General features: G+C 32.2%; 7 protein-coding genes across 7 annotated transcripts; 4 read left to right on the top strand and 3 right to left on the bottom strand.

Annotated features, from left to right (window-relative positions):
• Positions 1–4,294: 4,294 nt before the first annotated feature.
• Positions 4,295–6,315, top strand: RIM4 (Rim4p; the record flags this gene model as incomplete). Its single annotated transcript, XM_011275050.1, has 2 exons — positions 4,295–4,681; positions 4,747–6,315. 2 exons carry the CDS (start codon positions 4,295–4,297, stop codon positions 6,313–6,315), a joined length of 1,956 nt encoding a protein of 651 aa, XP_011273352.1.
• A 1,189-nt stretch (positions 6,316–7,504) lies between these two features.
• Positions 7,505–9,091, top strand: BN7_4301 (Mov34/MPN/PAD-1 family protein; the record flags this gene model as incomplete). The annotated part of the gene is made up of 1 exon (XM_011275051.1): positions 7,505–9,091. The coding sequence occupies one exon, from the start codon at positions 7,505–7,507 to the stop codon at positions 9,089–9,091; it is 1,587 nt and encodes a 528-aa protein (XP_011273353.1).
• A 75-nt stretch (positions 9,092–9,166) lies between these two features.
• SWT21 (Swt21p) lies at positions 9,167–10,324 on the bottom strand (the record flags this gene model as incomplete). Its single annotated transcript, XM_011275052.1, has 1 exon — positions 9,167–10,324. One exon carries the CDS (start codon positions 10,322–10,324, stop codon positions 9,167–9,169), a length of 1,158 nt encoding a protein of 385 aa, XP_011273354.1.
• A 657-nt stretch (positions 10,325–10,981) lies between these two features.
• On the top strand, positions 10,982–13,576 carry UBP10 (ubiquitin-specific protease UBP10; the record flags this gene model as incomplete). Its single annotated transcript, XM_011275053.1, has 1 exon — positions 10,982–13,576. One exon carries the CDS (start codon positions 10,982–10,984, stop codon positions 13,574–13,576), a length of 2,595 nt encoding a protein of 864 aa, XP_011273355.1.
• A 386-nt stretch (positions 13,577–13,962) lies between these two features.
• MRPL19 (mitochondrial 54S ribosomal protein uL11m) lies at positions 13,963–14,415 on the top strand (the record flags this gene model as incomplete). Its single annotated transcript, XM_011275054.1, has 1 exon — positions 13,963–14,415. The coding sequence occupies one exon, from the start codon at positions 13,963–13,965 to the stop codon at positions 14,413–14,415; it is 453 nt and encodes a 150-aa protein (XP_011273356.1).
• Positions 14,416–14,828: 413 nt separating this feature from the next.
• On the bottom strand, positions 14,829–17,132 carry NPR1 (serine/threonine protein kinase NPR1; the record flags this gene model as incomplete). The annotated part of the gene is made up of 1 exon (XM_011275055.1): positions 14,829–17,132. One exon carries the CDS (start codon positions 17,130–17,132, stop codon positions 14,829–14,831), a length of 2,304 nt encoding a protein of 767 aa, XP_011273357.1.
• Positions 17,133–17,676: 544 nt separating this feature from the next.
• PBR1 (putative oxidoreductase) lies at positions 17,677–19,032 on the bottom strand (the record flags this gene model as incomplete). Its single annotated transcript, XM_011275056.1, has 1 exon — positions 17,677–19,032. One exon carries the CDS (start codon positions 19,030–19,032, stop codon positions 17,677–17,679), a length of 1,356 nt encoding a protein of 451 aa, XP_011273358.1.
• Positions 19,033–19,104: the final 72 nt, after the last annotated feature.

Consider the following 19,104-nt stretch of genomic DNA (forward strand, 5'->3'; position numbering starts at 1 on the left):
CACGGCCGTACTTGCTAATATAACGAATGGGTCAGCAATAGTAATTAGCTTCATGTTCTGAATTCGTGGGTACACTCGAGAGTACTTACCACATCTGGGTCTAGAAATATTCCTACTGTCTACGTCGACCCAAACATTCAAATATATATTATTATACATAATTATGATAATGCTTAAATAATTAGTTAATAAATTGCTAGTAGTACTTTAAAAGTTCATGAAATTTGGAAGCATTCAAAGTTATAATTGAATTTTATGCAGCTGATCAATGATCATGCAAGATTTGACAAGATGTGCAAGGATGGAAGCGCACTGCAAGTACATACTACATACACACTCACAGTCAGGCAAACCACAAGTTACAACGCAGGTAAGCTGAACAGGTTCTTCCAAGTTCCCTCCAAGGACCAACATTAGTCAAGTTAACTCCAAGATCTGATAAGGAACATTACAAGTATGCCTTAGCTATTATGTATGGTAGATCACAATTAAGTACATATAGTTCTTAAAGCTTAAGCTCTGGATTCTCATGAGGTTTGAAAATCAAACTGGGCCAGGCTGGAGAGCTCAGCTCACAAAGTATTCAATTGTAGCTTAAAATTATAGCTCGCAGATTTTGCTTTATATATATACCAGCTGATCAAATGTTAGAAGCTGTACATTTAAAAGAAAGTTGAACAGCGATAGAAAAACACCGTGTGCCCTTGAGTATTTACCCCTTTCTGCACATTAAAAACTCAATGTATTTCAGGAACATAATTCCACTTTGAGCCGAAAAAATTCTTAGATTCGGTCCTAAGTTACCATAGAGTCATAAGGTCTCGACAGGTTTCGACTGTACATAGTTTCATAATAAAGACGCACTGCATGGAAATTAAATTAGTATAACTAATTATATATAAATATAATATACGTATAATTAATACTAGAGGTTCAAGTTACCACATACTAGAAACTACGCTTCGTCTCAGATATGAAATTCAGGACCGACAGCCGCTCAAGAAGCCTGTATGTTGTATGTTGAAATTATATATATAGTTGAGGGAGCCGGCAAAACAACAATACATCCTCTAAGCTTGAATATGTAATCAATTGTTTTTAATGCCACCTTATAATATTATGATCTTCCAATATATAATATTGTACCCTAGATACCAACTACACACAGCTAATGATTATCTATGGGACATGTCACAATCTTAAACGTCCTCGAAAAAAAGACGTATATGCAACAGCTTGCAATTAAGCTGCAAATTTTAAACAGAAATCAAAGATTTAGAGTTGCCAAGTGTTAGGAGAGTACGAAATATCTTCAAAATAGCCTTTTATTCTGAACTTTATATATTAATATAAAATATTTTACAGCAGGATGGAATAATATGATACAGTATACAGTTTAGTTTTATAACAATTTAATTGCACTAGCATGGACGTATCAATTGATATTTTCAGTTTATAATAGCTGTATAAGTACGTGAAGTATATGCCTTTATATATATTGATTTTCTCTTATATAATATTGGTCCCACAAGATAATTGATATTAAAAATAAGCGAACTAACCATGAAATTGAATCCTTGGAGGAGAAGGCCGCCCATGATATAATACAATATTTAAATTATAAATATATACGACTAAAACATTTACTAGCTGCTACACAATTTATTTATTAAGATTCAAATATATAAGCCTATCTATATTATAAATATAATACTATATAAATATCTATAGCAGATCATCAAAAATTTATATACCAGCTGGACCATTTTTTTTATAGTTCTGCTTATATTCTAGCGCGCATGTACAATTATAATGAAAATATATATTATGCCATATCAATATAGTGCAAGTTTGATCAATCGTTTTAAGAGATCGAATATTAGTTGAAGAGTCTACATAACTTATAATTTTAATATTAATTTATGGGCCGGCCGTACCACTTTAGCGGAAGCTGAAGATCCTAGATTATTTAATTTGATATATTATTATATGAATATTGTATATAGTATCTCAATTGTATACTGTACTACTAGCTGATATGTAAAATCTATAAACTGGCCTCTTAAAACCTGATACATGTATTAATATATTATATATGTGGAGCCTATTATATATCTTTACTTATTATATATAAACCTCGTATATCATTACAGCTGTGCTACAATAGTTATAATCTTATTAAACCGGTTAGGGTAGTGTAGCTGCATGCTGCATGTTATTTCAAATTCAAACAAGCTAGCTCTACAGACTACATCTCGATTCTCATTTACTTATCTAATAGATCAATCACATTCCGAAAAATCAAATATGCATAAGTTATATTTGATCAGATCACCTGAATAACGAGCTTTAATATCATTAGGCATTGACGACTACAAACGTCACACGAAGTATAATAAGCTGATTCAAAACCATGTTAATTATATTCTTGACCTATAATATATACAACTACATCATGGCTGTATACTTTTAATATAGACTATTAGAGATCATATTAACGTCGTTTTGCGATTTCTTCATTATTTAAAAATGTGCTGTAAATTATAGCTGATAATATTAAGTGATGTTGGGCTGAGCTGCAAATCTGTTATAACATATATATTATATATATACTATATTAACTAGTTCATAGCCTTACACATATATTATTTATTGTAACATATATAATATATTATCATCACATGACGATAATTCAAAATCTTATATATACAATATGCTCACGACATACCAGCAGCTAGCGTATATATTTCTTTTATAAATATATTAGCAGATCTTATTACTATATATATATATGAAGTGTGTTATATAGATATATAAAATTGCTATACAACATGTTCCATGTATTCGATAATTGGCTAATTATAGAATCGACATTAATATATATCATGAAGAATGAGCTGATCCGCTATAAATTTGTATATAACTTATAATTATATATAGATATATTAATTGTCATGTAGACCAATTGAGTACTAGCCAATTAAATACTATATGAGCATGTACAATGTTTGCTCATACAATATTGTGAATTATATATGCAAAGTATATAATCTTATTAAACTTTGGACCAGCTCCTAAGCATGACTAATTGATTATAGCACTCTGTATACTAGCTAGCTATAGAGAGGTTAGAGGCTCCTATATTAAATTAATGACTTATAAGAGGCCAGACTACATCGCTATACCGGATACAGTATTATAAGCTAAATAATTAAGTCAATATATATAATATGTATTATACATATCTTTCTTCCCCTATGGTACGGCTTGATTAGTTTATATGATATTCAGTGATTATGAATTTCATATCGAACAAAGCCACATATTCAAGTACTGAGGAGTCAAAATCAGGAGCCAGATTTTTTAATCTCATATTTAATACCATTGTATCGGTTGTTTGATTCACACCAGGTTTCAATATCAACCATAAAAAAGCTCGCATCAAACTAGCATGATCAAAAGGACCAACATTGTCCAAGATTATCTGTTTGCATTAACAAGCAGGATGTGCATTTCATGCACCGTAATCTCCATGACTACTGCGCACAGAGACCCATCGCATTTCTCATAGAGGAACCGATCTTAAACAATCGTCGGATATTAAAAATCCATGAAATTTGACTGCCTGTTTGGCAGAAATACAGTTAAAAACAATAGCATAAAAAATGTCCTTAGAATCAGGACTAAATCATTCAGACATCAGCTAATTAACCAAAATAAAGTAGCCAAATGAGCACAAGTAAATAAAATAAAACATCCATAATGTAGCGCTTAATCTCAGCATCATTTTCATATTTTTAAAATTGTTTGTTCCTTTCTAGATATTCAGCCGCTGTATAGAAGACAAAATGATATTGCAACGCACGCCTGAAAAATGAGGACAGATCCGAAGTATAATCTCATACTGATGTATGTATCATATATATCATGATCAAAATTAGACGCCGACTGCAATTGAAAAAGAAACATCTCCAACAACAAATTGAAATATTATAAAAGAGCCAGATAGCCTTCGATTTTCTCATTTGCATTTCATACTCTTCTTGTTCTTCTCTTATATCTTTACAAAGTTTTGGTTATCACAGCGCTGCTAGATCTTCAAGTTTGGCAAGCTCAAGAAAGCATAAGAGTTTATCTTTTTTTTTTCACTAATTTCAACTCATTCCAAAAGCTATAGCATATTCACTTTACTGCACTAGTTACATTGTTTCTATTGTTCCATCACAGCGCTTAATTCAGCACAGCAGCTAAAGCTTAAAAAGACCAACAGCTCATTATCAAATAAAGCTCAAAAATGGTTTCCAAAGATACTATCCTGACCGTTATTAAAGATCCTTCAGATGATCTCGATGGATTGAATGATTTTCCAAAAGCTAGAATGGATCGCTCAGACTATGATCCAAAAATCTCCCAAATTTTACCACCTTCAATCTCTTCATCTGATGAATCAGAAATGGAAGATGATTCGGATTCAGATAACGATAACCTGGATTTAATTATTGATCCAGAAGATCCAAACCAAACATTAGAACAAGTTGAGAGTTTAAAAAACACAACCGAATCTTCCAAGGGCAAAGAAGAATTCCGTGGCCGTCCATCATCATGTGTTTTTGTTGCCAGTCTTGCATCCAGTAAAACTGATGATGAATTATCAATTTCTGTCACCAAACATTTCGAACAAGTAAGTATTTAGACTTTAAACCTTTTAACATCACAACAAGTTGAATACTAACATATTTCCAACAGTGGGGGACTCTTGCATTAGTGAAAGTTTTGCGTGATCCATCCAATAGACCTTATGCCTTTGTTCAATATACCACTGATGAAGATGCAAAAAAAGCATTAAGAGGTGCACAACATTCAATTTTAGATGGTAGATCCATCCGCTGTGAGCCAGCCAAAGTCAATAGAACTTTGTATATTGCAACAGCAACTGGTGTTGACCTTCCATTAAAAGACATCAAAGATGTTTTAAAAATTTATGGTGAAGTTGAACAGACAGTTGGTAATAATGATACTCAGTTCAGAAAATCTAATTTGAATAAAGCTTGGTTTTGCAAATTTGCATACAGAGATGATGCTATTAGAGCATATGCTAACTTGCGTTTGAGTCCAGATTGGATTGTTGAATGGGCTCAAAATATCGAGTCTCCAAGTGAACAAGTATCCAAGGTTGAGCCTGAAGTTGTTATTGATAAGTTTTCAGTTTTTGTTGGACAGTTAGATATTAGTGTCACCAAGGAAAAATTAGACGAAAGATTCTCAAGACACGGAAAGATCAATGATATTGTTTTAGTCACAAAACCTGGTAACAATTTTGCGTTCATCAAATTTGAAACTGAAAAATCTGCTGCTGCTGCTGTTGAGAGAGAAAATCATGCTGTGTTCTTAGAAAAAACCATGCATGTTCAATATCGTGAACTCCATCACAAAAAGCAAAACTTCAACAACAATCAACCAAGATTAAACCTTGCACCACCACCAGTCAACTTACCTGTTAGAAGAGCAAGTACAGGTTCACCAATGGTTAATTTTAACAAACCATATGAAGCTAGACAACAAGTTGGTAAATTTTCTGTGGTTCCAAACCCAAATATCCACTCAAACTTTCAAGGTCCAGGTAGTCAAGCAAAGCATGTACACCCAGCTCACTTCTCAAACCGTTCAGTTTCATTCAGTAATGACACTGCCAATTTAAAATATCGTTATTCTCAATATTTGGGATATCCTCAAACTAGATCTGTTGAAAATGAATTAACTGCTTCACTCAATCATACACCATCAAAAAATATCAGTCATGATTATAACCCATCAAATGATAAGCATACACCAGCATCATCTCCAAGTAACCATACCATCAATTCATCACAAGGAGATACAAAGTCATTGTACTCATCAACTAATGTTTCTGTTGGTGACCATCTGATTAATGACCAATCCACTGAACCAACTAGTGGATTTGGAACAACCAAATCACTACATTCACAAAGAAGAAACTATAGCCAAGTTCTTTCACAAAACCAACCAGTTCCATATTACTATTATACTTTACCAGAAAAAAATTATGTTTTTGACCAGTCATCATATCTTGCATATGCATCTTATCCATATTATTATCCTGAACCATCTCTGGTTGATTATCCACCACCATCACTGAACACATCTGCTCATGGACATACTGCACCAACCCCATATTACATGTACTATGGTGTTCCTCAAGGGCCAAATTTTCTGGAATCACAAAAGTCTCAAAATGCTGGACAATTTGATTCAATTCCAAGAGAGGCAGATGAAATTCCAGAGATGGATTATTAGATTTCAACATTGTTTTTGTATTCATTTTGTCTTATACTATTATTCATTTTATTGGAGTATTTTCATATATTGTTTAACATTTTATTTCTTAGTATAAGCAATTATGCCCAATGAAATTTTGGGGGTATCCAATTTTGATTATTGTCATATTTTGAAAGACTGGAATGGATCAAATACCTTTTTTATTACATGAAGATTTTGACTTTAAATCATTTTGCTATTTTTATATCAATTTTTCGAATTCTTTCTCATGACTGCTGGCCTTTCTGACAAAGATCATTATTTTAATAAATTTTTATTGTTTCTCATATACGTTTGATTATTTTCATTTTATTCAACTTTTTCTTCGATCTCATATGGGTTCAACTTTGATCTTTTTTATATATTTTATAAATCATAAACTTATAATATCATTTGATTTCATATTCTAATTAATATAATATATACTGTATTGGCATCGATAATGTATAAAACTAACTTGATATATCATATTATAACTTGTCACCATAGCGTCTCACTATGATTGCAGCTCCAGATATAATTAATTATATGAATTAAATAAAGCCAGTTGAATATGTTTTATAGATAATAGAGCACCTTGATATCTGATTAAAACCTGGTACATATACTTAATAGAGGGCACATGCAAATAATATATGATCAGTTGAGACATTGACTAATAATTTGCTAACAGCATTTGAGAGCCGAATGTTGATAAATCGTTTGAATTAGCATATATTCAGAACCTGATTGCAATGATATAACAAAAATCAAGGATATGGTACTTCTTTTATATAATGACAATTTGAGGTTTGATGCGCCAAAATTTTGATGTAAATTTTGTAAAGCTCTTTTGGGGAAGATGATCAAATGGGGAAAGTCAAAGTTGTTGCAAAATCCAAAGTTTAAATCCAAATTCCACCCATGCACTGATATAATTCGTACACTTGTTAAAATATTCAAGAGCCAGGCGGCACAGATTTACCAATTACACTGCACACAGTACAATGTGCACTGTAAGCCCGCGAAACTCTTTAGATCAGGGCTCAAACCTTAAAACCAAATATAGCTAGCTAGCTGATAGCTTCTTATACCATCTCAAACCACAACTTGAGGCTCATTCACAACGACAAAATCAAGTCTACACACATCATAAATCATACTTATACATAAAAGAGTTCAACCAGTGATGTCAGGTATAGGTATTGAAAACCTCAATGCTAAACGAAATGCATTCTTTCTGCAAAGCTTCTCCAAGCCAAAGACTGATGGCGGCGAAAGTGAAAAGCAACATGGTCATAATCATACACAACCTTTAGACACAGTGGAAGCAGATTTAAATACAATTCTATCACAATCTTCTTCAGAGCGCTCTGAGACATTCTATAATGATACTTATATTCAAGAGGTAAATGCAGAATTGAGTGAAACTAAACCATGGAAAAAAGATCCCAATTATTTTCAACATGTTTATGTATCACCTTTAGCTTTATTGAAAATGACAATTCATGCTCGTTCAGGAGGATCAATTGAAATTATGGGAATGCTTACTGGTAGAATTGTTAAAAATGGAATCGTTGTTATGGATGTCTATCCTTTACCAGTTGAAGGTACTGAAACTAGAGTCAATGCACAAGCCGAAGGTTATGAATTTATGGTTCAATATCTTGATAGTTTGAAAAAGACAGGTAGATATGAAAATATTGTGGGTTGGTATCATTCACATCCAGGATATGGCTGTTGGCTTTCAGGAATTGATGTTGCTACTCAATCACTTAATCAACAATTTCAAGATCCATATTTAGCTATCGTTGTTGACCCAGAACGTACTATTGCAAATGGTAAAGTTGAAATTGGTGCTTTCAGAACCTATACAGATGATTATGTTAAAAATAATACTATGACAACTGCAACCCCTTCAAAGAGTCTGGGTACCTCTCCATTTGTTAAAAGATCCCAATCTATTAAGAAAAATGGCCAACAAAACGTGAAAGATATACCAAGTGAGAAGATACAAGATTTTGGACTACATTCTTCTAGATATTATTCATTATCAATTGAAATTTTTAGAAGTAGTGTGGAAAATCAAATTTTGAAAAATCTTTGGAATAAATTTTGGATAAGTAACTTGTTAAGTAATTCTGAGGATGTTAAAAAAGAAGATGTTATTGATTTTGATAGGTTCTTGAATGAAAAATTTGATACATATTCCAGAAAGATAAATTCATTAAAAATAGATCCAAATAACTCAGCTCCAAATTCAAAAGGGAAAAGTAAACCAGCTACAAGCTTTCAAGAAAAAATTCAATCGGCAATAAGTGGTAACATCCCAGGAGGACTTGATCAGATATTAAACAAGCAAAGATTAGAAGCACTATTAACGTCCAAATATCTAGGAAGAGCTAAAGGGAAAAGCAATGTTAGAGATAGTGATGATAGTGATTCAGAGATGAATGATGATAGTGATATTGATGTTAGAAATTTACAAGATGATTTGGAAGATGATAATGCATCGAAATTAAGTGGAAAGTCTGATTCTGATACATCTGCGTTTAAATTTTTAAGAGATTCAAGAAAAAGTCTTACAGGTCTTTCTGTTGCAAGTCCAACTCAACCAAATTTAATGAAATTGAGTAATCATCCAAGTAATACAGCGGTTGACGCTAATTCTAAACCTGAAAGTTCAGAAGATTTTAAAATCAGAAGTGCAGCTGCAGCGGCTAGTCGTGATTTGGTGACTTTAAAATTACAAGAGATTTTATTTTTAAATGAATGAATTAATGACCTAATGGAGATATGCTATGTTGATTTCTATAAATTTATGATTTTTCTTTTCTGTATCTTTTGAATACTAAAAGGTTAATTTTTGTAATGAAACTTGTTGATATTCATCTGAGCGATCACCTTTAATCAAACCCAAAACTTGCGATTCACTTGGGTTGACAACAACGGATGAGATTGGGATACAATCATTTAAAGTAACGAATTCAGGTTCACAGTCCATACCCAATTCTGCATCTTTATAAACCAAAAGTTTTCCATCATTGGATCCTATAATTAACCCTTGTGACTGTGGTAAAAGATCACCAGTTATCCTTTGATTCAAAGTAACTAAACCTGTTAATTTGGCAACTTGTTTTAACCCCATCCTAATATCTAGCACTTCAACATGTGAACTATTTCTTGAAATGACATATAAATATTTTCCATTTGATGATTCTATGATTTGAGTAATCCCATTCCCATTTTGAACTTTAGTTTGTTCTATAGGTTCTAAATCGTTTGAATAAAATGTAAGTTTACCTGAAAACGAACCTGAATAGAATCCATCATTTGCAAATTCTGATTTTGCGTTTGTTAAAGCGCTAACAATTCCACTTTTTGACGGGATAGAAGCAATAGCCTCAGATCTTTGTGTATCAAATGACGATATAAATTTATTTGATCCTGTTATGAATCTTGCACCATCCAAGAATGACATTGAATTAACCTTTTGGAAGATCTCTGTTTGTCTATCTTGGATCTGATAACTTTGTATGATTGGATATTCATTGTCTTCATTAGGAATTAAACTTTGTAATCTCAATGGAACATCCTTTTGAGAGATTAACATAGAGCACGATCCGGAATATAAAGAAGAATCAGGATATAAAGCAGAACTAATGATGGGCGTTGATTTGAAGATCCTTAAATATGGGATTAACTGTGAATTATCATCATCAATTAAAGTTTGTGATGTGATATAAGTTCGGATACCATGATCCTCAGAAACGGTGATGAATGTGCTCCCATTATCACACCAGTTGAATGATGTACCAACATTGTATAAATGATCTTTCAACGGTTGGGAATCTCTAGACTTGATTGGTGATCCTAAAGCAGGATAAACATATCCATTTTGTGAATTTTCACGTACTAGAGAAGCGTGTAGTGCGTTTTCTTTATCTATTGAATCATTGATCAGTCCATTGAATGTCTCCTTTGTACTAGCCAGTTTCCTGAGATTCATAGAAGAGTTATAGCTGCAATAAAAAGGTACAATAACAATACTGGTATTACATATCAATAGTACTGAGCGTTAAAACTTGTATATTGAGTCGCGAAATCGCGAATATGCCAAAATTTCCAAATTGATCCGTTAATTTTGTTTTTTTGTAAAACGCGATATAAATTTAATAACCTTTTTTTTTTTTTTTTTTTAGTTATTTTTACTTTTTTAAGTTTTTTTTTTTTTTTTTGCGCATTTTTGATTTTTTGAAAAGTAAAAATTTTTGTAAGGAATATTTTGAAAAGCGAGAAGAAGCGTTTTTTTCAAGAAAGGCAGTTTTGACATATAAAATTATTTTATTTCTTCTCAGAAAGCAGTTATATTCATTGCACTCATACTTTATTGAACCATAGACTATAGATAATCGGCGTCACAGTTCTACTTTCTCTATTGCCCATTTATTTAATTTCATCGCGGTGTTTCAAGGTTTTCCACTTTTTGATAGATTCCACAGCTTTTAAACTTTTCCACGAAAAAAAATAGAAGAAGCATCACTACAGAAATCTTTCATACGAGATTTTAAATTAATTACACAATCAAGTATTCAATTTTGAATTTAGATATTTGGGTTAATCTCGTTATACATAGGAACCCCATCAAAGGACATTATAAAGTCAAATGAGTACCCCAGATATCATCAAGGATAATATTGCACCACTTGTTCAAAGAATATTAGCAGATCCTCTACATTTCTCATCTGCAAAACATCAAGATATAGTCACAGATAAACCAGCATCATACATCAAGATAGGACAAAGCTCTGCAAAGGACCAATCTAATAGTGATCAACAGAATCTAACGTCAAAAATAGAGACAGGATCCATACAACAATCTAGTTCCGGAATGGCAAAAGCGCGTCCTGCTTCTTTAGCACAAGCAATTGCAGGTTATACAGGTAAAAGACTAGCAGATGACACAACCACAAATAAAAGAGGTAAAAAAATCAGAAAACTGACAAAGCAAAGTTCAGAAGAGCAATCCGAAAACAATGAAGATTTAGGTGAAGATTTAGAACTCGTTGATGATGATGAAAGTGAAAGTGAAACTGAAAATGCTCAAGACTCTGAAGATCAAAAAGAGGAATCATCACCATCCGCCGTCAATTCGGAATCAAACAACAGCGATGGCGATGAATATCAAAAATCTGAACAAGACCAAACTGAAGCTAGCACAACTCCAGAAGCCACTCAAGAATCAACTCCTCAACAAGAATCAGAATCAAGCTCTTCAGATGATGATACAAACTATACAGACGCTGAAACCGGAGATTTTGTTTCCTTAACGCCTCACAATATAATAAGCAAGAAGGTTTATGAGAAATATCAAAAAGATAATAGCTCAAGTACAAGTGGTAACGATGATGAAGATGACCAAGAAGAAGACGAAGACGAAGAAGAAACACCAGTACCTACTGCTTCCACATCTAAAATCGATGTCAATAATGAAGATGATGAAGAAGAAGAAGAAGACGATGTTGATTACGTTGACAAGGAATCTGAAAGTGAAGCTGAAGAAAGCGAAGAAGAATCAACTGAGGATGAAGGTGAAGATGAGGAATCAAGTGAAGCTGATGAATTACCAACTGATGATAAAGAAGCAGATCAAGAACCTGATATCAAAAGGGACTTGCTAGCTGAAAAATCAGAAAATGCTAGTAGAACAGGTACAAACACACCACCAACATCACCAGAATCAGATGAAGACAGTGATGATTCAAAATCTAAAGATCTGTCTGCTTTACAGTTAAGTGATTTTTACGGAATAGAAGAATCACCAGCAGATAGAGGCTCTAATGATTCTGATAGAATAATTAAAAACTGGGGCTCTAAATACAGTACACGTAAACCATTAGGTTTACTGAACCACGGTGTTACATGTTATACAAACGCTGCTGTTCAAGCTATGATCCATATTCCTGCTGTTCAACATTATTTGCTTGATATTTCAAATGGTAAATATAAGGATACCATCAATCCAAGATCAGTTTCACAAACATTAGCTGAAACTTCTGCTAGAATGTGGAATTTAGAAAAAAATAATCCTAAGAAAGGTGGTCCAAAATTCATAAATCCAAAGAAATTGATTGGTAAATTAGATGATATCAATTGTATGATGTCTGAATGGCAACAAGAAGATTCACATGAATATTTCATGTCTTTATTATCAAGATTACAAGAAGATGGTACACCAAAGGGTAAGAAATTAAATGAAAATATCATTTATGATATATTTGGCGGTTCTTTAGATCAATTTGTGACTTGTAAAAGTTGTGGTCATGTTTCTAAAACACAACAAGAATTTTATGATCTTTCATTACATTTAGGCGCTTCAAGAAAAAATAGTCAATCTGAAATGGTTAATCAACAACAATCTTCATTAAGTGCACAAGCTCAAACTGATTCAGCTGAAGCTAAACATAGATATTCAATCAATAAATCTATAAGAGATTTCTTTTCACCAGAATTAATTAAGACTGATAGATCTGATAAGAGTGGTTATGTTTGTGAAAAATGTAAGAAAAGAACAAATGCCATTAAGATTAGTACAATTGATAGAGCTCCAGAAACATTAGCTGTTCATTTGAAAAGATTTAGATTTAATGGTAGTTCATCATCAAAAGTTAAACAAGGTGTTTCATATCCATTGATCTTGGATTTATCTCAATATACCACAAATTCTGAACCTGTTTTATATCAATTAATCTCTGTTGTTGTTCATGAAGGTAGATCAGTATCTTCTGGTCATTATATTGCACATTGTCGTCAACCAGATGGTGTATGGGCTACATATGATGACGAATATATAAATACAATCACAGAAAAACAAGCACTAAAAGATCCATCAGCATATTATTTGATATATACAAGATTAACTCATAAAGATATTAAACAAGTTTCAGCACCAATACAAAAACAATCTAAAGTTAATACTAACAAACCATCATCATCATCATCATCAAACAAATCATCTGTTTCATCCGCATCATCTGCATCAACTACATCAACAAGTAGTCCAATTTCAAATAAAATCAAACAATTACGTGTTGGTATTGCAAAACCAAGCAAACCTACTAATTTATCACCAAATAATAAAAAGAAAGGTTTCAATGGCCTAAAACCAACTAATAACCTTGGAAACATTGGATCTTCAAATCAAAAAAGATATGCTAAAGATCATGGATCTGGTAAATCCAAAAGATTCAAAAGATATTAAAATCATCAAATAAGTATTATACAAGTTTTAATAATTCATTAGTTTTTTTTTTCAAAATTGCATTGATCTCTTCATATCAATATGATGATTTCACACTGTTTAATAACATTTCACCTCAAGGGTTCTTTTTCCTTTTGCATTAGACTAAAGTCAATAATATAATCGTTAATTTGTTGTACAAACTTTTGTAGTCAAGTAAATTTAACTAAAATCTTGTTTATTATGTTGACAATTGTCGGTTGGTGCACTATATGATGATTACATAATCATGTTTCTGAAAAAAGTTGAATTTTTCAACACTGAAAATATATAGATTTTGAAAGATGTATTGATTAAACTTGTTATAGTTTGATTTGGATTTAGATTCAACACGTTCAAATAACAAGATGTCAGGTCGTGGTGGTCCAATAAAGAACGTTTTCGTTAAACTAATAGTCAACGCTGGACAAGCAGCTCCAACACCCCCAGTTGGTCCAGCATTAGGTTCTAAAGGTGTTAAAGCTATTGATTTCTGTAAAGAATTTAATGCAAGAACTGCTTCATTTAATCCAGGTGTTCCAATCCCAGTTGCTCTTATTATTAAACCAGATAGATCTTTCCAATTTGAGTTGAAATCACCACCAACTGGTTATTTATTATTAAAAGCCGCTGGTGTTGATAAAGGTGCTTCAGAAGTTGGTCCGGGTAAAGCATTTGCTGGTGAAGTTTCATTGAAACATATTTATGAAATTGCAAAGATTAAGAAGACTGATTTGCGTCATAAAGATCAAGAATTACAAGGTATTTGTAAAAGTGTTATTGCTACTGCTAAAAGTATGGGTATTAACGTTGTGATATAAGAAAAAGAAAAATTATTGGCTGTATATTAGAAAGAAAAAAAAGTGGAAAATTATGGATTAGAAATAATAAAGTATATTTTCATTTGTACATAGGTAAAATACAAGATTATAAATAAACTTGAACATCTACAAGACTCTGTATTTCTTCAAAATAGAACATTTCAATATGACGACGTTCTATATCAAATATCAAATATCTAATGTGAAAATGTAAATAATATGTACCCAGTTAAAACGTAAAAAAACTCTATAATATAAATGAATCTATATATGCTGTAAAGTATAAGAGTGTACATCTTCTTTGTACACAACACTTACCCGAAATGAACTTATAAATTATAATCATTAATAACCAAAACAAAACAAATGACTTTAAATATATGTAATAAAATACTCCATGGCTTATTTTTTATTCAACCACGTCTTTTCTTTTCTAAAGAAGCAATATGTGCTTCAGATTGATCAACTTCAGTATGTACATGATTCTTTGATTCATGGAAAATTTGATGAGAAATACCAGATCCATCAATACGATCTTCAACACAACAAGTTTCAACAGTTTTCAACCATGAATCATTCATAACTTCATCAATTGTTGCCCTACAAGCTGGTGCTAAATCAACCATTCTTCCAATCATTGGTCTGACTGGTGCTGGTAATGCTTGTAATAATCTTGCTTCACCAATTAATTGAGATGTATGTGCTTCACCTTGTTGATCTTGATTTGTAGTTGCAGTTGATGCTTCATATGATGGAGTTGGAGTTGTTGGAGTTGTACCATATTCACCAGTTGCAGTTGTTGGTGGACTTGATGGATTGAATTCATCATTTTCATTGGTATCAGTTTTATTTGACGATTCTGACTCGGATGATGAAATTGCACTGCTATCATTCTTGTTTTCATCTGGTTTTACAGTTTCAACTTCTGATAATGGTTTGGAAAAAGCTTTTGATAAGTTTGATAATCCACTTGGTTTTGTTATTGGTTTTTCTTCAATAGGTTTTGAAGCAGGAACTTTAACTAATAAAGAACTTAAAGAATCTGAATCTCTACCTGAACAAAATAATTTAAAACTATTATCAGCTAATTTTGGAATTTTCCATGGGAATTTTTTCAAAACCATACAACAATAAATCATAGCAGCTGACCAAATATCAACAGGTCTTGGATCATACTTAGGGAAAACTAAAGTTTCTGGTGATAAATAAGGATCAGACCCCACTATACCTGATGCTTCAATTAATTTATTACTAAAAGGATATGAAAACACCACAGCAGAACCAAAATCAATCAATTTAACAATACCTTGACTATTTATAACACAGTTATCCAATTTTAAATCCCTATGAGCTAATCCCATATGATGTAAATATTCAATACCAGTTAAAATTTGTTTAAAACAACAATCAATTTCATTAGTACTCATTTTATTTGACATAACAATTGCAAATAAATCATAATCACAATATTCCATAACTTGTAAAATACGATCATTTTCATAAGCAATTTCAACAGTTTCAATAATATTTGCATGTCTTAAAGTTGAACCAATACAATATTCACCAGTTATTTTCTTAGCATATTCTCTTCTTGTTTCAGTTGATATACGTTGTCTAAATTCTTTAACTGCAAATACTTTTTGATCTGATAATCTTTTAACTAATTTAACTGAACCACCAGCTCCTGCACCTAAATTTTCACCAAATTTACCATATCTTTTAGAAAATGGTAATGTTTGTGGTGTAGTATATTGAGAAACATTATTACTATAGGAAGAACTCATACTTCCAGTTCTTTCTCTTGATGCTGTACTTCCAATGGAAAAAGTACTTGTAAGTGGTGACATTGCAAAACTTGATGAATTAATACCATTCCCATTTGTTGTTTTAGGTGAAGAACCAGATTTTTTGAAAAATCTCTTTAAGTCAGCCATAGAACTATGTCTTGATTTCCCATGTAATGAATCATAACTTGAAGCACTTGATGGTGATCCAGCAACTGTATCTATTGTGGGTGTATTTGTTCCATTTATTGGAGATGCTTGTGATGATGAATAATTGTTATAAAAAGAACCTAAATCTAATTGAGAATTTTTTCTTGATCTTGAAAACATACCATTCCCACTATTATTGGAATTAGAAACTGATCTTGATTGTAAATTAGCAGCTTGAGATGCTGCGACTTTTTGCTTTGAAATAACAAATCTTGGTTCAATATTTGATTGAGAAACTTTTGGTGATGTAATATTTATTGATTCAATAGCTGAAATATTTGAAGGTAATCCACTTAATCTTGAATATGATGAGCTTGTATTTGAATCTGAGTTACCACCACTATTTGGAGCAGAATAAGGTATACTTGAAGAGTATGAGTGATTTGAATAAGAGTTCCCACCACTATTATAAAACCCATTAGATTGAGATGGATTACGATGTATTGATGCTTGTAATGGAGCTCTAATTGGAGGAGCTCTTGAATAACTATAACTTGAAGGTGTTATAGAAATGGGGCTTCTTTGGTTATAGCTTGATTGTTGGATTTCAGGTTCTGGACTTAGAAGTTCTTCACCATAAGTTGGTATTTCAACACCCTCAATAGAAACAGCATTTGTTAATTCATTATCATCAGTACTTTGAGGTTTCAAATTTGATTGTTTCTTCTCTTCATTCTGTTTTTGTAGAAGTCGAGTCAACGACGACATCGGTGAAGAAGCCATTAGCTAATATATTGTGATGGATGTATATGGATGAATGTTGTTGTTGTTGCTATGTTGAATGTTGACGATGAAGAATTGATTAATACCTTTGTTAAATTGAAGTACCGCTATCTAAAGTTTTTCCGCGCCGGTGATATGAGTATTAACCGTTTGAGAACTTGCTTGAAGTTGTTGATGATTTGGTGATGATCTGATCAAGTTTGAACTTTGTGATCCTTTTTAAAATTGTGTATCAACGAGATCAAAATTCTCAATTTATTATGTGATTATCAGCATAAGAAGCACCAGAAGCACGTCTCCTATTATTCAAGTTTCTTACGAAGCAGTTGATTATTGATCTCATCGAGAATCCAAAGCTCATTGGTGGAGATAAAGATAAGAGGACGAGTTCCGACTATAGTAAGATTATCACGTGCCAGTGTGGTCGGAAATATAAAGTATGGGAATAAATTATTAATTTATTGTGTGGATTTTAAGCTACATTGATAATTGTTGAATGCAAAGTTCGTTTATAGATTGATGATCAATTAGTTTATCTTACTTCTCAAGTTTTTTTACCCTTTTTACCCTTCTTGTTATTCTTGGATTTGGAATTATTGGTTGCTGCAGGTTTACTTGATTTGATATTACCATCTTTATCTAATTCTGGGAATAATGGTACTTCACCTTTAGGTTGACTATTTGTTTTCAAACCAATATCTTCTTTCGAGTTATCGTTTGATTTCGCATTGGATTCTTTTTCTTTCTTATCTTTAGTTTCTTTGGATTTTTTAGCTATAGCTTCTGCCTTTTTACGTTTATAAGCAGAATCTTTTTCCACTTCAGAAATAAATTTCTCTGTAGCGTCAAACAAGTTCTTCTGTAATTCTGCATCTTCAAACTCAGCTCTTGCTGGTTTATATATGTCACATTCTGAAATGAAATTACCACCATCTAAATTAATAAAATCAGGACACATTAATGCATATAATATTGATTGAATACCTTGAGCAGATGATTTTAAAAAAACCCATAATATAGGTAGGTATACCAAGTATAAAAATAATCCGAATAATGAACCAAAACTTAAAACTCTCTTGGTACTTGGAGATCTCATAAAACCTGGATTAACAACATTAACTCTAACATTAAGTGGCGAACCATCTTTTCTTGGTACAGCTAATAATCTTCTTTGAAATTCTTTAGCAAATAATCCCAATTGTAATTTGGAAGTACCATAAACTGTCCATGGTTTATTCTTTGGATAACGTTTAGCTATGAATAATGGATCTTTTAAATCTAAATTACCCATTGCTTGAGACAAACAAGTTGTTAATATCACTCTAACATCTCTATCTGGTATTTGAGCTCTTAATGAAGGTGATAACAAAGTTAATAAATGATAATGTCCAACATAATTCACAGCGGTTTGAATTTCTAAACCATCTATAGAATTTTCACGTTCTTTACCATAAGGTAATGCTTCAGCAGCAGTACAAACAACCCCATCTAATCTTCTTGGAGGTGAATTATCTAACCATTTAGTGGCAAACTTTCTAACAGAGTATAAAGAGGATAAATCACATTCTTCAGCATAAATCAAGAAATTTGAATGCTTGTCTCGAAGATCTTGAATATATTCCGTTAACCACGCATCTTCAATTGACCTCACCAACAAGATAAGTTGAGCACCTCTAGCAGCTAAATCATCGACAAGAGCAGCACCTAGTCCAGAAGTACCACCAGTAATGATATAAACTTTCCCATGAAGATCTCTTTCCCAAGTGTTTGTAGTACCGCGGCAATAGTATTTCAAACCACCAATCACTGCTAATAGCGGTCCATAGCTCTTGATGTATTGCCAGCCTGGAAGGACCTCTGGCCCTTGAACGACCATACTTCCGATGATATTGATAGGCATTTTCGTTGTATAAAAGATTGATTTCTTTGCCAGTTGTTCGTTGGTTCTTTCAAACTTTGACTTGTTCTTTTA

This window comes from Wickerhamomyces ciferrii, contig 00153 (assembly GCF_000313485.1).
Source record: "Wickerhamomyces ciferrii WGS project CAIF00000000 data, strain NRRL Y-1031 F-60-10, contig 00153, whole genome shotgun sequence".
NCBI classification, from domain to species: Eukaryota; Fungi; Ascomycota; class Saccharomycetes; order Phaffomycetales; family Wickerhamomycetaceae; genus Hansenula; species Hansenula ciferrii.